This window comes from Penaeus vannamei, chromosome 11 (genome assembly GCF_042767895.1).
Source record: "Penaeus vannamei isolate JL-2024 chromosome 11, ASM4276789v1, whole genome shotgun sequence".
NCBI classification, from domain to species: Eukaryota; Metazoa; Arthropoda; class Malacostraca; order Decapoda; family Penaeidae; genus Penaeus; species Penaeus vannamei.
Window position 1 is genome coordinate 28,959,855 of NC_091559.1, and position 20,668 is coordinate 28,980,522.

The 20,668-nt window shown below is 48.3% G+C and overlaps 1 protein-coding gene across 2 annotated transcripts in view; it reads left to right on the forward strand.

Annotated features, from left to right (window-relative positions):
- Nucleotides 1–20,668, forward strand: part of LOC113810429 (low density lipoprotein receptor adapter protein 1-B) — a 63,454-nt gene that overhangs the window by 25,916 nt on the left and 16,870 nt on the right. For both annotated transcript variants that reach the window (XM_070127147.1, XM_070127148.1), the window contains exon 2: nucleotides 11,829–12,084. In XM_070127147.1, the coding sequence (XP_069983248.1) occupies nucleotides 11,829–12,084 (256 nt within the window). The remainder of the gene's footprint in view (nucleotides 1–11,828; nucleotides 12,085–20,668) is intronic.

A 20,668-nucleotide genomic window follows, 5' to 3' on the forward strand; every position in this document is an offset into this window, starting at 1 on the left:
CCCTCCTCTTCCCCTTTCCCATCCTCCCCCTCCTCTTCCCCTTTCCCATCCTCCCCCTCCTCTTCCCCTTTCCCATCCTCCCCCTCCTCTTACTACTTTTACTCCTACTCCTCCTACTCCTCCCTCCCGCCCCCTCCTCCTCCCCCTCCGAGTGCCGCCGCCACAGGGCCCGATCACTACGTGCCGAGTGCCATGTCCCTCGTCTTTCTTGTCATTTCTGCGGATTATTGTCTTTCTTTACTTGTCTTTTTCGGTCTTTCCCCGTTTCTCTTTTTGACGGGATTTTTTTTTTATTATTTTTTTTCTTTTTTTCGTCTTTCCCTCTCTCTCCTCTCCCTTCTCTCTCCTCTCCCTTCTCTCTTTCTTCTTCTTTTTCTTTGTTTCCCATCCATCCTCCGTCCTTCTCCCACTCCCTTCTCTTTTTCTTTCTCTTTCTCTCCTTCCTACCATCCATCTATCCTCCCTCTCCTTTCTCTTTTTCTCATTCTCTCCATCCATCCATCCATCCATCCATCCATCCATCCATCCATCCATCCATCCATCCATCCATCCATCCATCCATCCATCCATCCATCCATCCATCCATCCATCCATCCATCCATCCATCCTCCTTCTCCCTTCTATTTTTCTTTCTCTTCCCCCTCCCTCCCTCCATCCATTCATCCATCCTCCCTCTGTTTCCTCTTTCTCTCGCTCACCAGCATCGCGTGTCAATCTGAAGGAAGAGAAGAGTAAGTGGACCAAAGAGGCCTTAGGCGTGGCCCTTGATGTGGTCGTCACAGCACGCCACATCTGCCTCCTCCTCCTCTTACCTTCCTCGCGCCATCGTTATTCCCCTATTTTCACGTTCCCAACTCTCCTACTTTCTTCGCCTCTCGTTATTTACCTTCATCCTGACTTACCCCTTCCCCCTTCCCTCTCACTCACTCACTTTACTATAGTTTAACCTCCCCTCACTGCTTTACTTACCCCTCCTCTCCCCCTACTCCTTCCTTTCGTCCCTCCGTCTCTCCTTCCCCTACCCTCTACCCCTTCCTCTTCTCCTCTCCTCCCTTCCTCCCTTACCCTCCCTCCCTCCCTTACCCTCCCTTCCTCCCCTTACCCTCCCTTCCTCCCTTACCCTCCCTTCTACCCCATCCTCTCTTCCCCTCCCTTCCCTTGATGAATTTTTTTTTTTCTTATTTATTCCTTGACTTTTTCTAAATATCGATTAAATGTCCATCTCTCCCTCCCTCCTTCCCTCCCTCACTCCTTTCCTCCTTCCCTCCCTCACTCCTTTCCTCCTTCCCTCCCTCACTCCTTTCCTCCTTCCCTCCCTCACTCCTTTCCTCCTTCCCTCCCTCACTCCTTTCCTCCTTCCCTCCCTCACTCCTTTCCTCCTTCCCTCCCTCACCACTCACTCCTTCCCTCCTTCCCTCCCTCACCACTCACTCCTTCCCTCCTTCACCACTCACTCCTTCACTCCTTCACCACTCACTCCTTCCCTCCTTCCCTCCTTCACCACTCACTCCTTCACTCCTTCCCTCCTTCCCTCCCTCACTCCTTCCCTCCTTCCCTCCCTCACTCCTTTCCTCCTTCCCTCCTTCCCTCCTTCCCTCCTTCCCTCCCTCACTCCTCTCCTCCTTCCCCCTCTCACTCCTCTCCTCCTTCCCTCCCTCACTCCTTTCCTCCTTCCCTCCCTTACTCCTTTCCTCCTTCCCTCCCTCACTCCTTTCCTCCTTCCCTCCCCTCACTCCCTTTCCTCCTTCCCTCCTTCCCTCCTTCCCTCCTTCCCTCCCTCACTCCTTCCCTCCTTCCCTCCCTCACTCCTTTCCTCCTTCCCTCCTTCCCTCCTTCCCTCCTTCCCTCCTTCCCTCCTTCCCTCCCTCCACCTTTCCCCTTCCCTCCCTCACTCCTTCCCTCCTTTCCTTCCTCTTCCCTCCCTCCCTTCCTCTCCTTTCTCTCTTTCCCTCCCTCCCTCCCTCTCCCTTCTCTCCTTCCCTCCTTCCTTCCTCCCCCTCCCCTTCCCTCCCCTCCCTCACCTTCCCTCCCCTCCCTCACCTTCCCTCCCCTCCCTTCCCCTCCCCCTCCCCTCTCCCCTCCTCCCCCTTCCCTCCCCTCACTCTCCCTCCTCTCCCTTCCCCTCCCTCCCTCACCTTCCCTCCCCTCCCTCACTCCCTTCCCTCCTTCCCTCCCCTCCCTCACTCCTTCCCTCCTTCACCCCCACACCACTCACTCCTTCCCTCCTTCCCTCCCCTCCCTCACTCCTTCCCTCCTTCCCTCCCCTCCCTCACTCCTTCCCTCCCCTCCCTTCCCCTCCCTCACTCCTTCCCTCCCCTCCCTTCCCCTCCCCTCACTCTCCCTCCTCTCCCTTCTCTCGCCTCCTACGCTCGCCACAATTCATGCCAACGTTCCCACATCTCTGAGACGGAACGATGACGCAAACGTTTTACACGCATCCATGGAGGGCGCTGCTGGGCTGCAGTTTCAGAGGACTTTCCCATTCGCTCCCCCTCTTCCCTCTCTCTTTGTCTTTGTCTTTGTCTTTGTCCGTGTCTTTGTCTTTGTCTTTGTCTTTGTCTTTGTCTTTGTCTTTGTCTTTGTCTGTGTCTGTGTCTGTGTCTTTGTCTGTGTGTCTGTGTGTCTGTGTGTCTGTGTCTGTGTCTTTGTATCTTTTTATCTCTGTATCTCTTATTTTTGTATCATCTCATCTCTACGTTATCTCTATCTCTTTATCTCTTTACGTTATCTCTATCTCTTTATCTCTTTACGTTATCTCTATCTCTTTATCTCTTTACGTTATCTCTATCTCTTTATCTCTTTACGTTATCTCTATCTCTTTATCTCTTTACGTTATCTCTATCTCTTTATCTCTTTACGTTATCTCTATCTCTTTATCTCTTTACGTTATCTCTATCTCTTTATCTCTTTACGTTATCTCTATCTCTTTATCTCTTTACGTTATCTCTATCTCTTTATCTCTTTACGTTATCTCTATCTCTTTATCTCTTTACGTTATCTCTGTATTTATCTATCTCTACCTCAGTATTATCTTTGTATCTCTATCACTATATTTCTCTATGCATTAAGATTGCTATTCATTATTTTCTGGCTTTCTCTTTCCCTTGACAAGGAATCCATCTCCATCTTCCTTTCCTTCCTCCTCCTCCCTCTCCTTCTCCTTTCTTCACCTCTTTTCCCCACCTCCTTCACCTACTCCCTCCATCCCCTCCTTTTTCGTTTTTTTCAGAATTTCCGCCTGGCGGTGACCTGATAATAGGAAGGTCACCTCTCTTCTTGCCCCTCCCCACTTCCTCCCCCCTCTTTTTGCAGGATGTTGGGGAAACTTCAGTGGGAGAGTGGGGGGGAGGGAGAGGGGAAAAGGGGAAAAGGGCGAGGAGAGAAGGAAAAGGGGAAAAAGGGAAAGGGAGAGGAGAGAGGGGAGAAGGGAGAAGGGGGAGGGGGAAACGAGGCCACAGCGCTACAGGCCGCGAGTGAGGGAGAGAGAGAAAGAAACCTTGGCAACACTGCTGCTGATCCCGCGTTGGTCACGTGAACAAGTCTTCTCCGTGTGTGTACGCGCGCGTGTGAAAGTGTTTGTTTTGCCTTTGTGTATTTCTGTATTTGAGTGTGAGCACGTGGGTATGCACATGTACTTGTGGGTACTTTTGTGTGTTTGAGTATAAATGTGTGTGTGTATAATATATGCATTTTTGGTTATGTCTGCCCCTCGCGTGTGCACGTGTGGTAACGCATGTGGGGTTGTGTGCGTGTACACGTGGGGTTGTGTGCGTGTACACGTGGACATGTGTATGTGCTTGTGGACACGTATCCATGTGGGCGTACACGAGCGTGTCGCAGGGAAGGGTACTTTTGCAGGGCGTGCATAAAATGTACACGATTCCTAACCAAACTACTGTCCGGCAAGGCAAGCACCGACCAGAATAACGGTAGAGGAAATACCCATTCGAAATGGGTAATGGTGAATGAAATCATATTCCTCCACTAAGATCCAAATAGAATCGGGTAGTGATGAGGGTATTTTGTGGTATGGGACGTGGCTGCACGTTGTATTGTGGTACTGTGGTTCTTGGCGATGGCATGGGGATGCGGTTATGGAACTGTCACGTGGATCTGTGTGGTGGTGTGGTATTCTGACATTCTGGTTTAACTCGTGGTTTCCATCTGGTATCACAGCACTGAGTTATGTGCTTGGTACCGCTGTATGATTTGATGCTGTTCGTGGTACTGCAGCTTTGTGGTCAGTCGCAGAGCTTTGGTATGGTCTGTGGCTCTATCAGGTATTTTGGTCCGTGCTCTGTGGTTTGGGAGATTTTGCAGTACCACATGTCAGGCCAGCGGGGTCAGGTTTTGAGTTCTTTGGCGTTGGCGGTGTCTGGGTAGTGGTTGCGTGACGTCATGGGGGTGACGTCACGGCCTCCCAAAGGTCACGGTTAATCAGTCTAGGAAGTCATTTTTCTCAATAATGTTAGTGATGTCATTTAGCGTGAAAGGTTTGTTTTTGGTGATGGTGGCGATGGCAATGGGTGTGGTGATGGAAGTGGCGAGAGTGATGGATTAATAGGGGTGATGATTGTAACGGTGGTGGTGATTGTGATGGTGTAGGGGGTAGTGGTGGATGTGGTGAGGATATGGTGATATTAGGATTCCCAGTGAAAAATATTTATGGCCAAAAAGTTTGATACTTGCACAGTGAGAAAAAAGTTAGACAATAGAATTGATATAGATTTATAAAGAACACCGCTGTTCATAATGAACTTCAAGGAAATTTAATAAGATGATGGCGAGCGGCGGCATCTTCCTATCAAATAACGTGGTAAAAAAATCAAATATAGATTGTTAATTGGCCGTCATGATGACACAAGACACCAGAAGAAAATGGTGGTCAAGTGTCCATGGGAACCTATTAATAGCACTGGTGAGTGATGAATGTACAGACGAGTGATGTATGGGTGATGACTGCGACGTATTTTTACGTACGTTATTATTATTATTTTAGGTTTCTTTTATGAGTAATTTATCTGTCTTGTCTGTCTGTCTGTCAGTCTCCATCTTTCTCGCTGTGTGTGTGTGCGTGTGTGTGTGCGTGTGTGCATGTGTGTTGTGTGTTGTCTGTGCGTCTCTCCATCTTTCTCACTCTGTTTTTCCATCTTTCTGATGTGCGAGTGATGATGCTTTCCAAAGAACTGCGATGACACGGCACTGCTTGCTGGAAAAAGGCATAGGTGTCTGGGGGTTGTTCTCGGGTGGGCGTGGCTACGTGTTTCTCCTGTGACGTCATTGGGGTCTCAAGTGCATGACCGTTTTCACCTTCGCTTGGGCGGCCTGCTGCTGTTTTCCAGGGTGGAGGGCCCTCTCTCGGTTTCTTTTTCTCTGTCTTTTTCTTTTCTTTCATTTGTTTTCTTTTAATTGCATTTCTTTGTTTGCTTTCCTCTCTCTCTCTCTCTCTCTCTCTCTCTCTCTCTCTCTCTCTCTCTCTCTCTCTCTCTCTCTCTCTCTCTTTCTCTCTCTCTCTCTCTCTCTCTTTGTTCATTTATTTTTTCTGGTGTTCTCTTTTCCCGTTTTTTCTTTTTTTCTTTACTTTTCTCCCTCTCACCCCTCACCCCGCTCTCTTCCGTCTCTCCCTCTCTTCCGTCTCTCCCTCTCTTCCGTCTCTCTCCTCTCTCCCCTCGCTCCCCTCCCTCCCCTCTCTCCCCTCTCTCCCGTCCCTTCTCTCTCTCCCCTCTCTCCTCTCTCCCCTCTCTCCCCTCTCTTCCTTCCCTCCCCTCTCCCCCCTCTCTCCCCTCCCTCCCCTCTCTTCCCTCTCTCCCCTCTCTTCCCTCTCTCCCCTCTCTTCCCTCTCTCCCCTCTCTCCCCTCTCTTCCCTCTCTCCCCTCTCTTCCCTCTCTCCCGTCTCTCCTCCCCATCCTCAATAATTAAAGCCAAGACTGCATTAACCCATATTAGCAGGAAGGCACTTTCGGCGGATTAACGACTCGGCCCAATTAAGCAGGTGAGGCCCAATTAAGCAGGTGATTAAGCAGGCCGTACCACTTAATACCAATTACCCGGTAAACAAGAAGGCGTGTGATAGTGAGCGTTAATTTCCGTTTGGTATTTTTTTTTATCTGCGTGAAGGATTTCTAAAGATGTGATCGATTATTAAAGTAGTTTTGATGTCTCTTATCTGTGTCTGTCTATCTGTCTGTCTCTCTCTCTCGTTCTCGTTTTCTCTTTCTTTCTCTTTCTCCATCTCTCTCTTTCTTCATTTCTCCGTTTCTCCATCTCTCCGTCTGTCTGTCTCTGTCGGTCTGTCTGTGTCTGTCTGTCTGTGTCTGTCTGTCTGTGTCTGTCTGTCTGTGTCTGTCTGTCTGTGTCTGTCTGTCTGTGTCTGTCTGTCTGTCTGTCTGTCTGTCTGTCTCTCTCTCTCTCTCTCTCTCTCTCTCTCTCTCTCTCTCTCTCTCTCTCTCTCTCTCTCTCTCTCTCTCTCTATATATATATATATATATATATATATATATATATATATATATATATATATCCACTCTCTCTCTCTCCCCCACTCTCCCTCCCTCCCTCTCCCTCTGTTTACTCACAGGCGATGAGTCATTCAAGGTGTCTACGTAATAAACAGCTGTTGAAGTCGTGTATTTATTTTGCATTTGTTTGCTCTTTAAAAGGAATTCGTGCTCTGTTTACTAATAGGATGAGTCACGTGCTGTTACTACAGACTTAAAAAAATTAACGGGTTTTGTTGTTGCATTTTTGTGAATTCTGGGCTTTTGTTAGGTTTTATAAATCTTGTTTTGCGTTTTCGTTTTAGGAATTTCTGTTACCGGTTTGCCCTTTTTTTTCCTTGTTCGAGAATCCCGCCAGGTGAGGCTGTCGACCTCTGAAAGGGAAGGCTAAGACGCGGCAGCTACTTGGGAAGGACAAAAGCTTAAGTGTTCACTTATTTTTACTCCTCCTCTCTCTTTCGCTTTCTTTCTTTTTTCTTTTTTTCTCTCCTCTCTTTCTTTCTCTCTCTCCCTCGGTCTCTTTCTCTCTCTCCCTCGGTCTCTTTCTCTCTCTCCCTCGGTCTCTTTCTCTCTCTCCCTCGGTCTCTTTCTCTCTCTCCCTCGGTCTCTTTCTCTCTCTCCCTCGGTCTCTTTCTCTCTCTCCCTCTGTCTCTTTCTCTCTCTCCCTCTGTCTCTTCCTCTCTCCCTTTCTCTGTCTCTTTCTCTCTCCCTTTCTCTGTCTCTTTCTCTCTCCCTTTCTCTGTCTCTTTCTCTCTCCCTTTCTCTGTCTCTTTCACTCTCCCTTTCTCTGTCTCTTTCTCTCTCCCTTTCTCTGTCTCTATCTCTCTCCCTTTCTCTGTCTCTTTCTCTCTCCCTTTCTCTGTCTCTTTCTCTCTACCTTTCTCTGTCTCTCCCTCCCTCCCTTTCTCTCTTTCTCTCTTTCTCTCTCCCTTCCTCTCTTTCTCTCTCCCTTCCTCCCTTTCTCTCTTTCTCTCTCCCTCCCTCCCTTTCTCTCTTTCTCTCTCCCTCCCTCCCTTTCTCTTTCTCTCTCCCTCCCTCCCTTTCTCTTTCTCTCTCCCTCCCTCCCTTTCTCTTTCTCTCTCCCTCCATCCCTTTATCTTTCTCTCTCCCTCCATCCCTTTCTCTCTCCCTCCATCCCTTTCTCTCTCCCTCCCTCCCTTTCTCTCTTTCTCTCTCCCTCCCTCCCTTTCTCTCTCTTCTCTCTCCCTCCCTCCCTTTCTCTCTTTCTCTCTCCTTCCCTCCCTTTCTCTCTTTCTCTCTCTCCCTCCCTCCCTTTCTCTCTTTCCCTCCCTCCCTCCCTCCCTTTCTCTCTCCCTCCATCCCTCCCTCCCTCTCTCTCTCCCTCTCTCCTTCCCACCTTCTCTCTTTCTCTCTCCCTCCCTCCCTGCCTCTGCCTCTTTCTCCCTCTCTCCTTCTTTGCCTCTCTCTCTTTCTCCCTCCCGCCTTCTCTCTTTCTCTCTCCCTCCCTTTCTCTCTCCCTCCCTCCCTCTCTCTCTTTCTCTCTCCCTCCCTCCCTTTCTCTCCCTCCCCCTCCCTTTCTCTCTTTCTCTCTTTCCCTCCCTTTCTCTCTTTCTCTTTCCCTCTTTCCCTCCCTTTCTCTCTTTCTCTCTTTCCCTCTTTCCCTTTCTCTGTCTCTCCATCTCTCTTTCTATTTCTCTCTCCATCTCTCTTTCTGTTTCTCTCTCCATCTCTGTTTCTCTCTCCGTCTCTCTTTCTGTTTCTCTCTCCATCTCTCTTTCTCTTTCTCTCTCCATCTCTCTTTCTCTTTCTCTCTCCCTCTCTCTTTCTCTTTCTCTCTCCATCTCTCTTTCTCTTTCTCTCTCCATCTCTCTTTCTCTTTCTCTCTCCATCTCTCTTTCTCTTTCTCTCTCCATCTCTCTTTCTCTTTCTCTCTCTCACACACACGCACACAAGGACAGACCGGGGCTCTCAGTCACGACTCATACTCATGCTTGGTTACTCCTTTTCCTCATTCTGATGCTGCTTATTCACACACGTCCTCATATTTCGTGGTCAAAGATTATGTCCATTCTTTCTCTTTCCTTTCTGATGAAATGCAGAAAAGAAACTAATACACAAGTACGGTTAGTTACCATGGCAGTGAAATTCTCACTCTCGTGACCACGCCACACCTGTACCTGCTGGTCACATTAGGTGTCCTGATGCTGAGAGTGCGAGGAAGGTGTATCCTCGGTTGTTATGTAACGTTCGTGAACCGAATTCAACTCGAAAGGATTTTAAACCGCCGCTGTTACGGGTCTCTGCAGTAGGGTGTATTATTTTTCTTTCTCCTTCTCTTTCCACCCAGTTGAGATTTCACAAAGGACATTTGCACTCATCCTTTAAACGTGCAATCGTTGCATTTTAGCTCGGCCGATTTCACTTATTTGCGAATCTGCCGAGCGCGGGAGATTCATTTTCTCGGAAGAGTGGGCATCGTTCGGCGGTGGAGTTGCCAGCTCGGGGCCATTTTGTCCCCGGGAAACATTTCCCCCCCTTTTTCCCCCCCTTCCCTTTTCTCTTTTCCCCCCCCCCCCTTTTTTTTTTCCCTCCCCCCTTTTTCTTTTTTTTTTTCCCCCTTTTTCCCTTTTTCTCCCCTTTCTTTTTTCCCCCTTTTTCCCTCCCTTTTCTTTTTTTTTTTTCCCCCCCCCTTTTTTTCCCTTTTTTTTTTTTTTCTTTTTTTCTTTTTTTTTTTTCCCCCCCCTTTTTTTTTTTTTTTTTTTTAAAAAAAAAAATTTTTTTTTTTTTTTCCTTTTTTTTTCCCCCCTTTTCCCCTTTTTTTCCCTTTTTCCCCCCCCCCTTTTCCCCCTTTTTTTCCCCCCCCCCCCCCCCCCCCCGGGGGGGGAAAAACCCCCCTTTTTTTTTTCCCTTTTTTTTCCGGGGCCCCCCTTTTTTCCCCAAAATTTTTTTTTTCCTTTTTCAAAATGAAAAAAAAATTTCGGGGGAAAAAAAAAATTTTTTCCCCCCCCCCCAAGGGGGGTTTTTTTTTTTTCCCCCTTTTAAAATTTTTTAAAGGAATTTTTTTAAAAAATTTTTTTTTTGGCCCCCCCCCCAAAAAAACCCCCCCCTTTTTTTTAAAGGGGAATTTCCCGGGGGAAATTTCCCCCCCTTTTTTTCCTTTTTTTGGGGGGGGGGGCCCCTTTTGGAATCGGGGGGGGCCCGGGGGTTTTTTTTTTAAATTTTTAAAGGGCCGGGGGAAAATTTTTTTTTTAATTTTCCCCCCAAAAAAAGGGGCCCTTTTGGGGGGTTTTTTTTTTAAAAAAAAGGGAAAAAAAAAAAAATTTTTTGGGAAACCTTCCCGGGCCCCCAAAAAAAATTTGGGTTTTTAAAAAAAAAAAAAATTTTTTGGGGAAAAAAAAAAAAAAAAAAAAAGGGAAAGGCCCCCCCCCGGGGAACAAAAAAATTTAAAATTTTTTTTTTTTTTTTTTTTTTTTAAAAAAAAAAAGGGGGGGGGTTTTTTTTTGGGGGAAAAAAAATTTTTAAAAACAAAAAATTTTTTAATTTTTTTTGGTTTTTTTTTTTTTTAAATTTTTTAAAAAAAAAAAACCCTTTATTTTTTTTTTTTTTGGAAGGAAAATTTTAAAGGGTTTTAAATTGGGCCAAAAAAAACCCCCCCAAAAAAAGAAGCCCCCCCCCCCCCCCCCCCCAAAAAAAAAAAAAAAAAAAATTGAGGGGCCCCCCCCCCCCCCCCCCCCCCCCCCACCCCCCCCCCAACCCCACCCCACCCCCCCCCCCCCCCCCCCCCCCCCCCCCCCCCCCCCCCCCCCCCCCCCCCCCCCCCCCCCCCCCCCCCCCCCCCCCCCCCCCCCCCCCCCCCCCCCCCCCCCCCAAAAAAAAAAAAAAAAAAAAAAAAAAAAAAAAAAAAAAAAAAAAAAAAAAAAAAAAAAAAAAAAAAAAAAAAAAAAAAAAAAAAAAAAAAAAAACACACACGCACACGTACAGACATACACACACACGCACACATACATACAACACCCCAACACAAAAAAACACACCACACATACAACATACACACACGCACACATACATACATACACACACACCAACATACAACAACACACACCACAAAACCCCAAAAAAAACCAACCCCCCCCCCCCCCCAAAAACCCCCCCCCCCCCCCCCCCCCAAAAAAAAAAAAAAAAAAAAAATTTTTTTTAAAAAAAAAAACCCCCCCCCCCCCCCCCCCCCGGGGGAAAAAACCCCCCCGCCCCCCCCCCCCCAAAAAAAAACCCCCCCCCGGCCCCCTTCCCACCCCCCCCCCCCCCCCCCCCCAACTCTTCCCCCCGGGACCACCCCCCCCCCCCCTTTTCCCCAACCCCCCCCCCCCCAAAAACTCCCTTTTCCCCCCCTCCCCCCCCCCCCCCCCAAAAACCGCCCCCCCCCCGGCCCCAACTTAAAACCCCCCCCCCCCCCCCCCCCCGGGGGGCCCCCCCCAAAACCCCCCCCCCCCGCCCCCCCCCCCCCCGAAAAAACCCCCCCCCCCCCCCGGGGGGGGGAAAAAAACCCCCCCCCAAAAATCCAACCCGCCCGGGGCCCCCCCCCCCCCTCACCCCCCCCCCCCCCCCCCCAAAAAAAACCACCACCCCCACCCCCCCCCCCACCCCCCAAAACCACCGCCCCGGGGCCGCGCCCCCCCCCCAAAAAAAAAAATTTTTTTAAAAAAAAAAAAAAAAAAAAAAGGGGGGGGAAAAAACCCTTTTTTTCCCAAAAAAATTGACGTATTCAGAATTGTTTTGAAACTCAAAATCAACAATAAAAACTGCTTTGTAAATAAGACAATAAAAGAAGAAAGAGTTGCAAGAAGCGGATTAACTCTTCTTTTCTCCCCCTATCCTTCTTTCTTTCCTCTTACTCTTCTTATCCCCCCTTCTTCGTTCTCTCCTCTTTTACTCTTCTTATCCCCCCTTCTCCTTCGTTCTCTCCTCTTTTGCTCTTCTTATCCCCCCTTCTCCTTCGTTCTCTCCTCTTTTGCTCTTCTTATCTCCCCTTAGCCTTCGTTTTCTCTTCTAAAACAAAACAAAGCTCTCCTGGAAGGTTAAAAGAAATAAATAAAAATAAGATGAAAAAGAATAAATAAATGCCAGCAAATTAGAAAATAAGATGACGCAAGAAGTATCACAGACTTTTTAAAATTTAAACTTAAGCTTTTTTATTTTTTATTTCCAGCCTTTACCCTTTTATCTGCCGGTTTTATCAATCCAATGAAAATTCATTAAACGGAAATGCGTGTGCACAGGAAAGGCTGCATACTGTCAGAAGCAAACAAATCCGAAAACAGAAGCAAACCCACAAAAACCTAACTAACCCCCCTCTCTCTCTCCCCCCCGCAGAGCTCTCGGAGGAGTGGGCCAGCATCCGCGAGCCGGTGGTAGAGGGCGTGACCTTCTACTGCAAGTACCTGGGCTCGACGGTGGTGGACGAACCGAAGGGCGAGGCGTCCACCGCGGAGGCCATCAAGAGGATCATCCACGCCGCCAAGCAGAAGGGACGCAAGCCGGAGCGGGTGAGCGTCCACGTGTCGCTGCAGGGGATCCGCATGTCAGACACGGCCTCCAGTGACACGCTCCTCGAGACCTCGATTTATAAGTGAGTATGGGTTGGGGGGGAGGGGATGAGGTGGGGGTTGGGGGGTTGGAGGGAGGGGAGGGAGGGTTGGGGTTGGAGGGAAGGTTGGGAGGGGAGGGGAGGGAGGGTTAGGGGTTGGAGGGAAGGTTGGGAGGGGAGGGGAGGGAGGGTTAGGGTTGGAGGGAAGGTTGGGAGGGGAGGGGAGGGAGGGTTAAGAGGGGTGGAGGGTTGGGGGAGGGAAAGCATCGCTGCAGGGGGGGGGGGGTTAGGGGTTGAAGGTTGGAGGGGAGGGGGATGGTTGGAGGGAGGGGAGGAGAGGGGGGTTGGGGTTGGAGGGAGGGGAGTGGGAGGAGAAGGGTTGGAGGGGAGGAGGAGAAAGAAAGTTGGAGATTTTTGGGGAAGGAGGACGAGGATTTTGGATAAAGGTGGTGAGGGGAAGAGAAGTTTTTATCGTCAAAAAACCCCAATTTTGAATTGATTATTTTTTATACTCAAATTTCTATTCTCCTATTCTGCTGTTTTATGATACAGCATGATTGTGTGCGTTTTTTTGACGTTTAATTAACTTTCCCGCGGTTCTCATGGTTATACTAAAGATAAAAAAAAAAAAGTTAGATGGAGAGTTTGGCGTTAGTGTACCGGCCCCGCCTCTTATACTCTTTATTCGTTTCCCTTTCTCTTTCCTCCTTATCCAAACTCCCCTTTTCTCGTCTTGATCCTCCTCCTCCTCCTCCTCGTCGACCTCCCCCTTTTTGTCTTCTCCTTCTCCTCCTCCATTTTCTCCTCCTTTTTCTCCTTATCCTCCTCCTCCTCCTTCTTCTTTTTCTCCTCCTCCTTCTTCTTTTTCTGCTCCTCCTCTTCCTCCTCTTCCTCCTTCTCCCACTCCCCTATTCCTTCCTTCATGTAATCCCCTCTTTTTTTCTTTTTCCCTTCACCCACTTTTTTTCTCTTGACGTTATCTTCCTTCTCCCCTCCTCCTCTCCTTCCTGTGAATGGGAATAAAGTTAACAGATAAAAACAAACGAACTAGGAAGCTTATAGTGGCGCGAAATGCGTTATTTTCGATGCGAATTGGTATCATCGTAAGCGGTAGAAAAACGGATGATATTACCAGTACTGCATTGGTAAAAAAAACAAAAAACAAAAAAAATATTCATTAAGAAAAGTCGTAAAGGAAACCATTTGGGTCAATGAGACAACTTGTTTGTACACTCCAACGTTATAGAAGCGATCCAAGAACACATCTGCAATAACATGGATGATAATTTATCTACACATCGACATATCACGTATTATATAATCCTTGGACTCTGTAATTAACACACAGGTCAGCCCTTAGGACAACCCGCCCCTCCAACACACACAGCAATAACTTTCATGTTCTAACGACCCTTTCCTGTGAACCGTGTTCATGTGGACAAATGTGAACAGGTATGAATGAGAACGAATATCTTCACAATACAAGAGATGTATTTTACCAGTTTCGGTGTATTTCTGACGAAGATATAATCGAAACCTGTAAAAAACATCTCTTGTATTGTGAAGATATTCGTTCTCATTCATACCTTTCCACATCCTCTCCTGTCACCACCTTCCTGATTCCCGTGTTATGGGCGCATGAACTCCCATAGGCGCCATGTCTTTGTAAATGGCTTCACAGGCAATGTCGTGTTCTGATTGTTTAACTGATTAATTGATTAACTTTTGCGATCCCAGTCACGCGCGGTTTCCCATGCTCGCGACGGCGTTGGCGTTGAAGGCAATAATAAATGATACTTGGTTGTGGATGCAATGATAAGGGATAATTTCCTTTGATATCTGTTGAAAGGCATTTAAGGGATTCTAAAAAAACGTGATTTAAGTTTGATAAACGTGAACCCTACTGTAGATTAGCATAATCTTGATACCGCTGATTATCAAACCAAAAAAAAATTCATCTTTTAAGACCGGCTTACAAAAAAAAAAAAAAAAAAAAAAAAAAAAAAAAAAAAAAAATCTCTGCTGGCCCAGCTGAGAATCCCGCAGATGTTTCATGATGATAGCCATAAATATGCTAGTCACATCTTAGATTCGGAAATTGTTCATTATTCAGAGAAACGGAAGCTCTTCGCTGATGGTTGCGTGCGCCTTCGTCTTTCCCTGAAGCGGTTTTACGCATCAGCTTCAGGGCAATTATCAGTCATTGTATCAGTGATTGATATTCAGTGATAAAACCGTTTAAACTGAATAGGAAATGCCTGATAATGAGGTATTTGCAAGTCTTAGTCGGTTATCCTGTGCGATGTTGTCCCAGGATGGGTTGGTATAAACGCCCTTTCTCTTGATTCGGCCACACGCGGGGGGGGGGGGGGGGGGCGTGTTGCCGTATTTGGTTTTAAGACCTTTGGGGGGCGGGGGGGGGGGCATTCCCTTTTATTGCGTAGGTTGATCCGGTTTCTAGATCCAGTTTGTTCCGGTCTTATCTAGTTTATATATGTTTTTATTTCTCGCTGCGTATCGAACGTGACGTCCCGCAAGTTTTTTTGTTTTTTTTTTTCTTATGTAAATTACTGATGTTATTGCGGGAAAGTCACAAGTTGTCACAGCTGATGTCGCTAAATTAATCGCGTTTTTGCTTCGGTAACTTTGGAGCGCATGGTGAACGAGCGGCGCATTGCAACAGAGAACGTTTTTGCTTCGAGGTGATCGCCTTCACTAGTCGCTAGAAAAAAAAGTAACACCTAAGCCAACACAAAGGTCAAGGTCACCGAACTTTGCCACGACGTGCCGCAGAACAGAGATTTCCCGCTGGCACCCTCTGGCACTGCCACGCTGGACTTCCTCCCGAGACGCCGCGTGTTTCCCTGGCGTCGAGAGAAGCTTGGTTGCATCGGATAAGACCAAGACATCACCGTGACTCGAGATGACCTGCCAGGGTCGTTCCGCAGCAGTAAGCCGTTTGGCACCTGCTTTTTCCGAAGTCCCTAAGCATGAATTGCAGTAAATAGGCAGCGTGACCTAACATATCTTATACAAGGGTGGGCGATCTAGGTAGGCACGTAGCCTGATCTAGGTACGTCAAGCGTGACCTTCGTCTCTGCAGGCACAGTGACACCTAACGCTTAAATATACCTTCGAGTTGGGACAAGGTTTGAAGTCTGAGGTGTGAGTTTTGAAACGCGAGGTACGATCTAGGCGTCGGAGGTGTGCTGCTGACGATGAAAACCATTTCTTATCATTTCATCCGGAAATAACGAACATGACGAAGAGCTCGACGGTTCGCTGGCACTGGGGTCGCTGGCACTCGGTTACTAGTCATCTCTCCGACGGCCCCGGTTCGTCTGCCTCTCCCGGCGGCGTGAGCGAGCGTCCGGCCAAGGGCGTTGGTGCGAGGCAGACGCGGCGGTTCGGTCTGGCCGCCGACTGGCCTCGTGATGGGCGGTCGGGCTGGCGAGCTCCTGGTCTTGGCGGGGCGAGGGAGTAAATGAAGATAAGGTTGAGTGAATGAGGTGCTTGAATACGTGAAATAAATAAATAAATAAATACATGATTAAATAGATAGATAAATAAATGATTAAATATATGAATAAACGAATAGATGATTAAATAAATAAATGATTAAATAAATGAATGTGATTAAATAGATAAATAAATAAATGATTAAATAAATAAATAAATAGATGAATGAATCGATTAAAGATTCAAGATCCACCCGCCCATCCCCTGAGGTGCATGAACTTCCGGTTTGTAAATCAATGGCGGGTCGTTCACTTGCCGTTCGTGGGTGCACATTGATTAGCTTTTGTCCGGTGGTCATTGTCCGCCTCTTCGGTGCTTGCTTGGGTGCTGCTTGTGCTTGTTTGGTTTTTGTTTGGGTTGGTGCTTGTTTTTTTGTTTGTTTGTTTTGTTTATTTTGTGGGTGTGTCGTCTTCGTTGTAAATGTTTCTGGTATTGTTGCCAATAGTCGTGATTGTTTGGGTTATTATTATTTTGTACATCTTGATTTTCTTGTTATTATGGTTGTTATTGTTGTCATTATAGTTATTGTCATTATAGTTGTTGTCATTTTATTGTTATTGGCATTATATTACCAGTATAGTTATTATTATCATCATTATTATTGTAGTAGTTGTAGTGGTAGTAGTAGTAGTTGTGGTGGCAGTTGTAGTGGTAGTAGTTGTAGTGGTAGTAGTTGTAGTGGTAGTAGTTGTAGTGGTAGCAGTTGTAGTGGTAGTAGTTGTAGTGGTAGTAGTTGTAGTGGTAGTAGTTGTAGTGGTAGTAGTTGTAGTGGTAGTAGTTGTAGTGGTAGTAGTTGTAGTGGTAGTAGTTGTAGTGGTAGTAGTTGTAGGGGTAGTAGTTGTAGGGGTAGTAGTTGTAGGAGTAGTAGTTGTAGGGGTAGTGGTTGTAGGGGTAGTGGTTGTAGTTGTAGTTGTAGTTGTAGTGGTTGTAGTTGTAGTTGTAGTGATGGCAGTTGTAGCAGTAATGGCGCCATGAGTATGAGAGATTATCGTAAGCGCCACAGACATGCGATGCCAAATGACGAAAGGAACGAACAAGGCAGCCAATCCATCCACCAACCAACAAACCGACAAACCGACACGGATGTTTGTGTCACTCGCCCCCCCCCCCCCGAATGCCACGTGGTGATGACGTCGCGGTGCCAGAGAGGATATGATGGTGTGAAGTGATGACTGACTGAGGTGCCTGTGGACTTGTTCTGTGATGCGGGGTCCTAGTATTTGATTTTTATGTTAATTTTATTTACTTGTTTGTTTTTCTTAGTTTGTGCAGTTTTCTTGTGATACTTGTTGGTTTGTTTTTTGTTGTTGTTGGTATCATCTCCATGGTATCAGTTCTTCCTCTTTCCTCTTCTCTCTCCCCACCTACTCTCTCTTATCCTCCGTCTCCTCCTCCTCCCTCCTGCTCATCCTCCCTCCTCCTCCTCCTCCTCCTCCTCCTCCTCCTCCTCTCTCCTCCCCCTCCCCCCCCTCCTCCTCTCCCACCCCTCCTCCTCCTCCTCCTCCTCCTCCTCCCCCTTCTCCTCCTCCTCCTCCCCCCCCCCCTCCTCCTCCTCCTCCTCCTCTTCCTCCCCCTCCTCCTCCCCCTCCCTCCTCCTCCTCCCCCCTCCTTCTCCTCCTCCTCCTCCTCCTCCTCTCCCCCTCCTCCTCCTCCCCCCTCCCCCTCCTCCTCCTCCTCCACCTCCTCCCCTCCCCCTCCCCCTCCTCCTCCTCCTCCTCCTCCTCCTCCTCCTCCTCCTCCTCCTCCTCCTCCTCCTCCTCCTCCTCCTCCTCCTCCTCCCCCTCCTCTTCGTACTACTACATACCAATACTTACTGCTATTACTTTAATCATAATTGCGATTCTCTGAAATGACGTGTGACTGTGCGAACCGGATCTTTATACGAAATAATTGTTTCAGACTTTTTTATTATTGTTTCTGAAAAAAGTAAAATGTAGCATGTTGAACAGCGGTAGTTCTTGGATTGAAGAATGCTATTGAGTACGCACGGTAGACTAGTTAAAATGTATTTATGCATATTAGCATGTCTGGCATTGCAGACTTGGGAATTTGAGAGGCTGGGAAGGAGGGAGGAAGGTTAATGTTGTGTGTTGTGTGTTATGTTAGCTGAGTTATGAGGAGTGGCGTTGCAGAGAAAGTCCTTAACAAGACCAAGTTTAGAGCGTATGATAAACATCTGAAGTCGGGTATAAATGTACATTCACATCCACCTGAAAAAATAATAACATAGACGCTTCATGCCATGTATCCAGTGTCGAGTATTTCCTTGTTGTTCAAACTATGGCCTTGTTGAAAAACAACACTGAATTAAACAAAGATTGTTGGAAAGGCGGGGTTGAGGAACGAGGAATGGGAGGGGGAAGGGGGAGGAGAAGTAGGAGAATGGGTGGGGGAAGGAGAAAAAGGAAGGGGAAAAGATGAAAAAGGGAAGGAGGAAGGAAATGGGAAAGAGAGGAAGACGAAGAGGAGGAAAGGAAGGGAAAGAGGAAGGGGAATAAGTAGAAGGGGAAGAGGCAGAGGAAGAAGAGAAAGGGAGCGGGAGAAGGAGGAGAGGAAGAGGGAAGAGGAAGAAGAGAGAGGGGAGGGGCAGAGGGGAGGGGCAGAGGGGAGGGGGAGGCGAGTGCTTACAAGGCAGCCAGGCCCGTAGCCAAGGGAGCCAAGGCGGCCTGGCACCCTCGAGACGGCTTTGGCTTTGAATGTTTGCTTTCTGCCTGAAACTCCTGTCTTCTCTGTTGGTTTGTTTGGCGCTGCCTGTTTATCACGTTTCTCTCGCTCTCTCCAGCTTTTGTTTTTTAATCTCTTCTGTCTGGATCTCTCTCTCTCTCTCTCCTCTTCCGCCCCCCCCTCTCTCTCTCTCTTCCGCCCCCCTCGCTCTCTCTCTCGCTCTTTCGCCCCCCCCACTCTCTCTCTCTCTCTTCCGCCCCCCCCTCTCTCTTTCTCTCTCTTCCGCCCCCCCTCTCTCTTTCTCTCTCTTCCGCCCCCCTCTCTCTTTCTCTCTCTTCCGCCCCCCCTCTCTCCCTTCCCCTCTTTCTCTCTCTCTCTCTCCCCCCCCCTCTCTCTCTCTTTCCCTCTCTCCTCCTCTCTCCCTCTCCACCTCTCTTCGTTTCGCCCTGATTCTCTCTCAAGAATAAGCATCGGGGCTATACACTCTATTTCTCCGAATAGTAACCGTTTGTAACATCACATTGTTGACGGAGAGCAAACCTCGTAACTGTATCAATTCGATCCAAACAATAACCATTTAGATCCAAACAATAATTTATATCCAAACAATAACCAATTAGACCCAAACAATAATAGTCATTTAGACCCAAACAATAGTCAATCAATTAGACCCAAACAATAGTCAATCAATTAGACCCAAACAATAGTCAATCAATTAGACCCAAACAATAGTCAATCAATTAGACCCAAACAATAGTCAATCAATTAGACCCAAACAATAGTCAATCAATTAGACCCAAACAATAACAATTTCCATTCAATCCACAAGACCACAGCCCGGTAGCAGTGGCACTCCCCTACAGTGTGAAGGGAAGCAGCGCGCCGTGACAAGGGGCCTGCATAACCCCGAGTAAATGGGCCAGACTGACCTTGATGCTTAGGCTGCGGCGTGCCAGTGTCGAGAGAGGAATTCCGTCGTGGAGAGGGGGGCTTGTGTGTGTGGGGGGTGGGGTGTGTGGGGGTGGGTGTGTGGGGGTGGGTGTGTGGGGGTGGGTGTTGTGGGGGGTGGGTGTGTGTGGGTGGAGGTGTGTGGAGGGGGTGTGTGGGTGGGTGGGTGAGGGAATGAGTGAAGCGCTAAGAGTAATAGCGCATATGCGTTTGTGTGGGCGTGGGTGTGTGTGGGTGTGTTTGTGTGTGGGCGTGGGTGTGTGGGGGGTGGGTGTGGGTGTGTTTGTGTGTGGGTGTGTTTGTGTGTGGGTGTGTTTGTGTGTGGGTGTGTTTGTGTGTGGGTGTGTTTGTGTGGGGGTGAGAGAGAATGAGTGAAGCGTTAAGAGTAGTAGCGCATATGCGTGTGAGTGCCTGCGTAGGCGTGTGGCTAGTAGATGAAGGTGCCTGTTGTCTTTGTGTGGGAGGGATCAGGTGTGTGGAAAATAGCTGAATTTGGGAAGGGATGTTGGTCGGTTGTGCGCAGATGTGTGTGTGTGTGTGTGTGTGTGTGTGTGTGTGTGTGTGTGTGTGTGTGTGTGTGTGTGTGTGTGTGTGTGTGTGTGTGTGTGTGTGTGTGTGTGTGTGTATAGTTCAATATGTGATGTGATACTGTGTGGATGAAAAATATATGAAATAGCTTAATTTGAAATATATATATATGATATAGTTCAATATGTGCTATGATGATGTGTGGATGATAAAACATGAAATGGTACAATTTGAAATATATAATAGAATATATATACTGCATATACTGGACACTCGAACATAAGCTGGATGAAGCTCAAACGTCCGGAAAAAGACCCGGAAATATCAGCGTCCGGGTCATGGCTCGGTGGTCTCGGGGTAGGGGTGAGGGGGGAAGGGGGGTGGATGGTGGATGGAGATTTTGAAGTGAAGGGAGAAAGGGGAGGTCGGAAGGGAGGAAGAATGGGGAAAGGGAAGGAGGAGGGAGTAGGGATCGATGAGGGAGGGAGGGAGTAGGGATTGAGGAGGAGGAGGAGGAGGAGGGAGTAGGGATCAAGGAGGAGGAGGAGGAGGGAGCAGGGATCAAGGAGGAGGAGGAGGAGGAGGAGGGAGTAGGGATCAAGGAGGAGGAGGAGGAGGGAGCAGGGATCAAGGAGGAGGGAGGAGGAGGAGGGAGTAGGGATCAAGGAGGAGGGAGGAGGGAGGGAGGGAGGGAGGTAGGGATCGAGGAGGGATCGAGGAGGAGGGAGGGAGGGAGTAGGGATCGAGGAGGGAGGGAGTGGAGGGAGTAGGAATCGAGGAGGGAGGGAGGGAGGGAGTAGGGATCGAGGAGGGAGGGAGGGAGGAGTAGGGATCGAGGAGGGAGGGAGGGAGGGAGTAGGGATCGAGGAGGGAGGGAGGGAGTAGGGATCGAGGAGGGAGGGAGGGAGGGAGTAGGGATCGAGGAGGGAGGGAGGGAGGAGTAGGGATCGAGGAGGGAGGGAGGGGA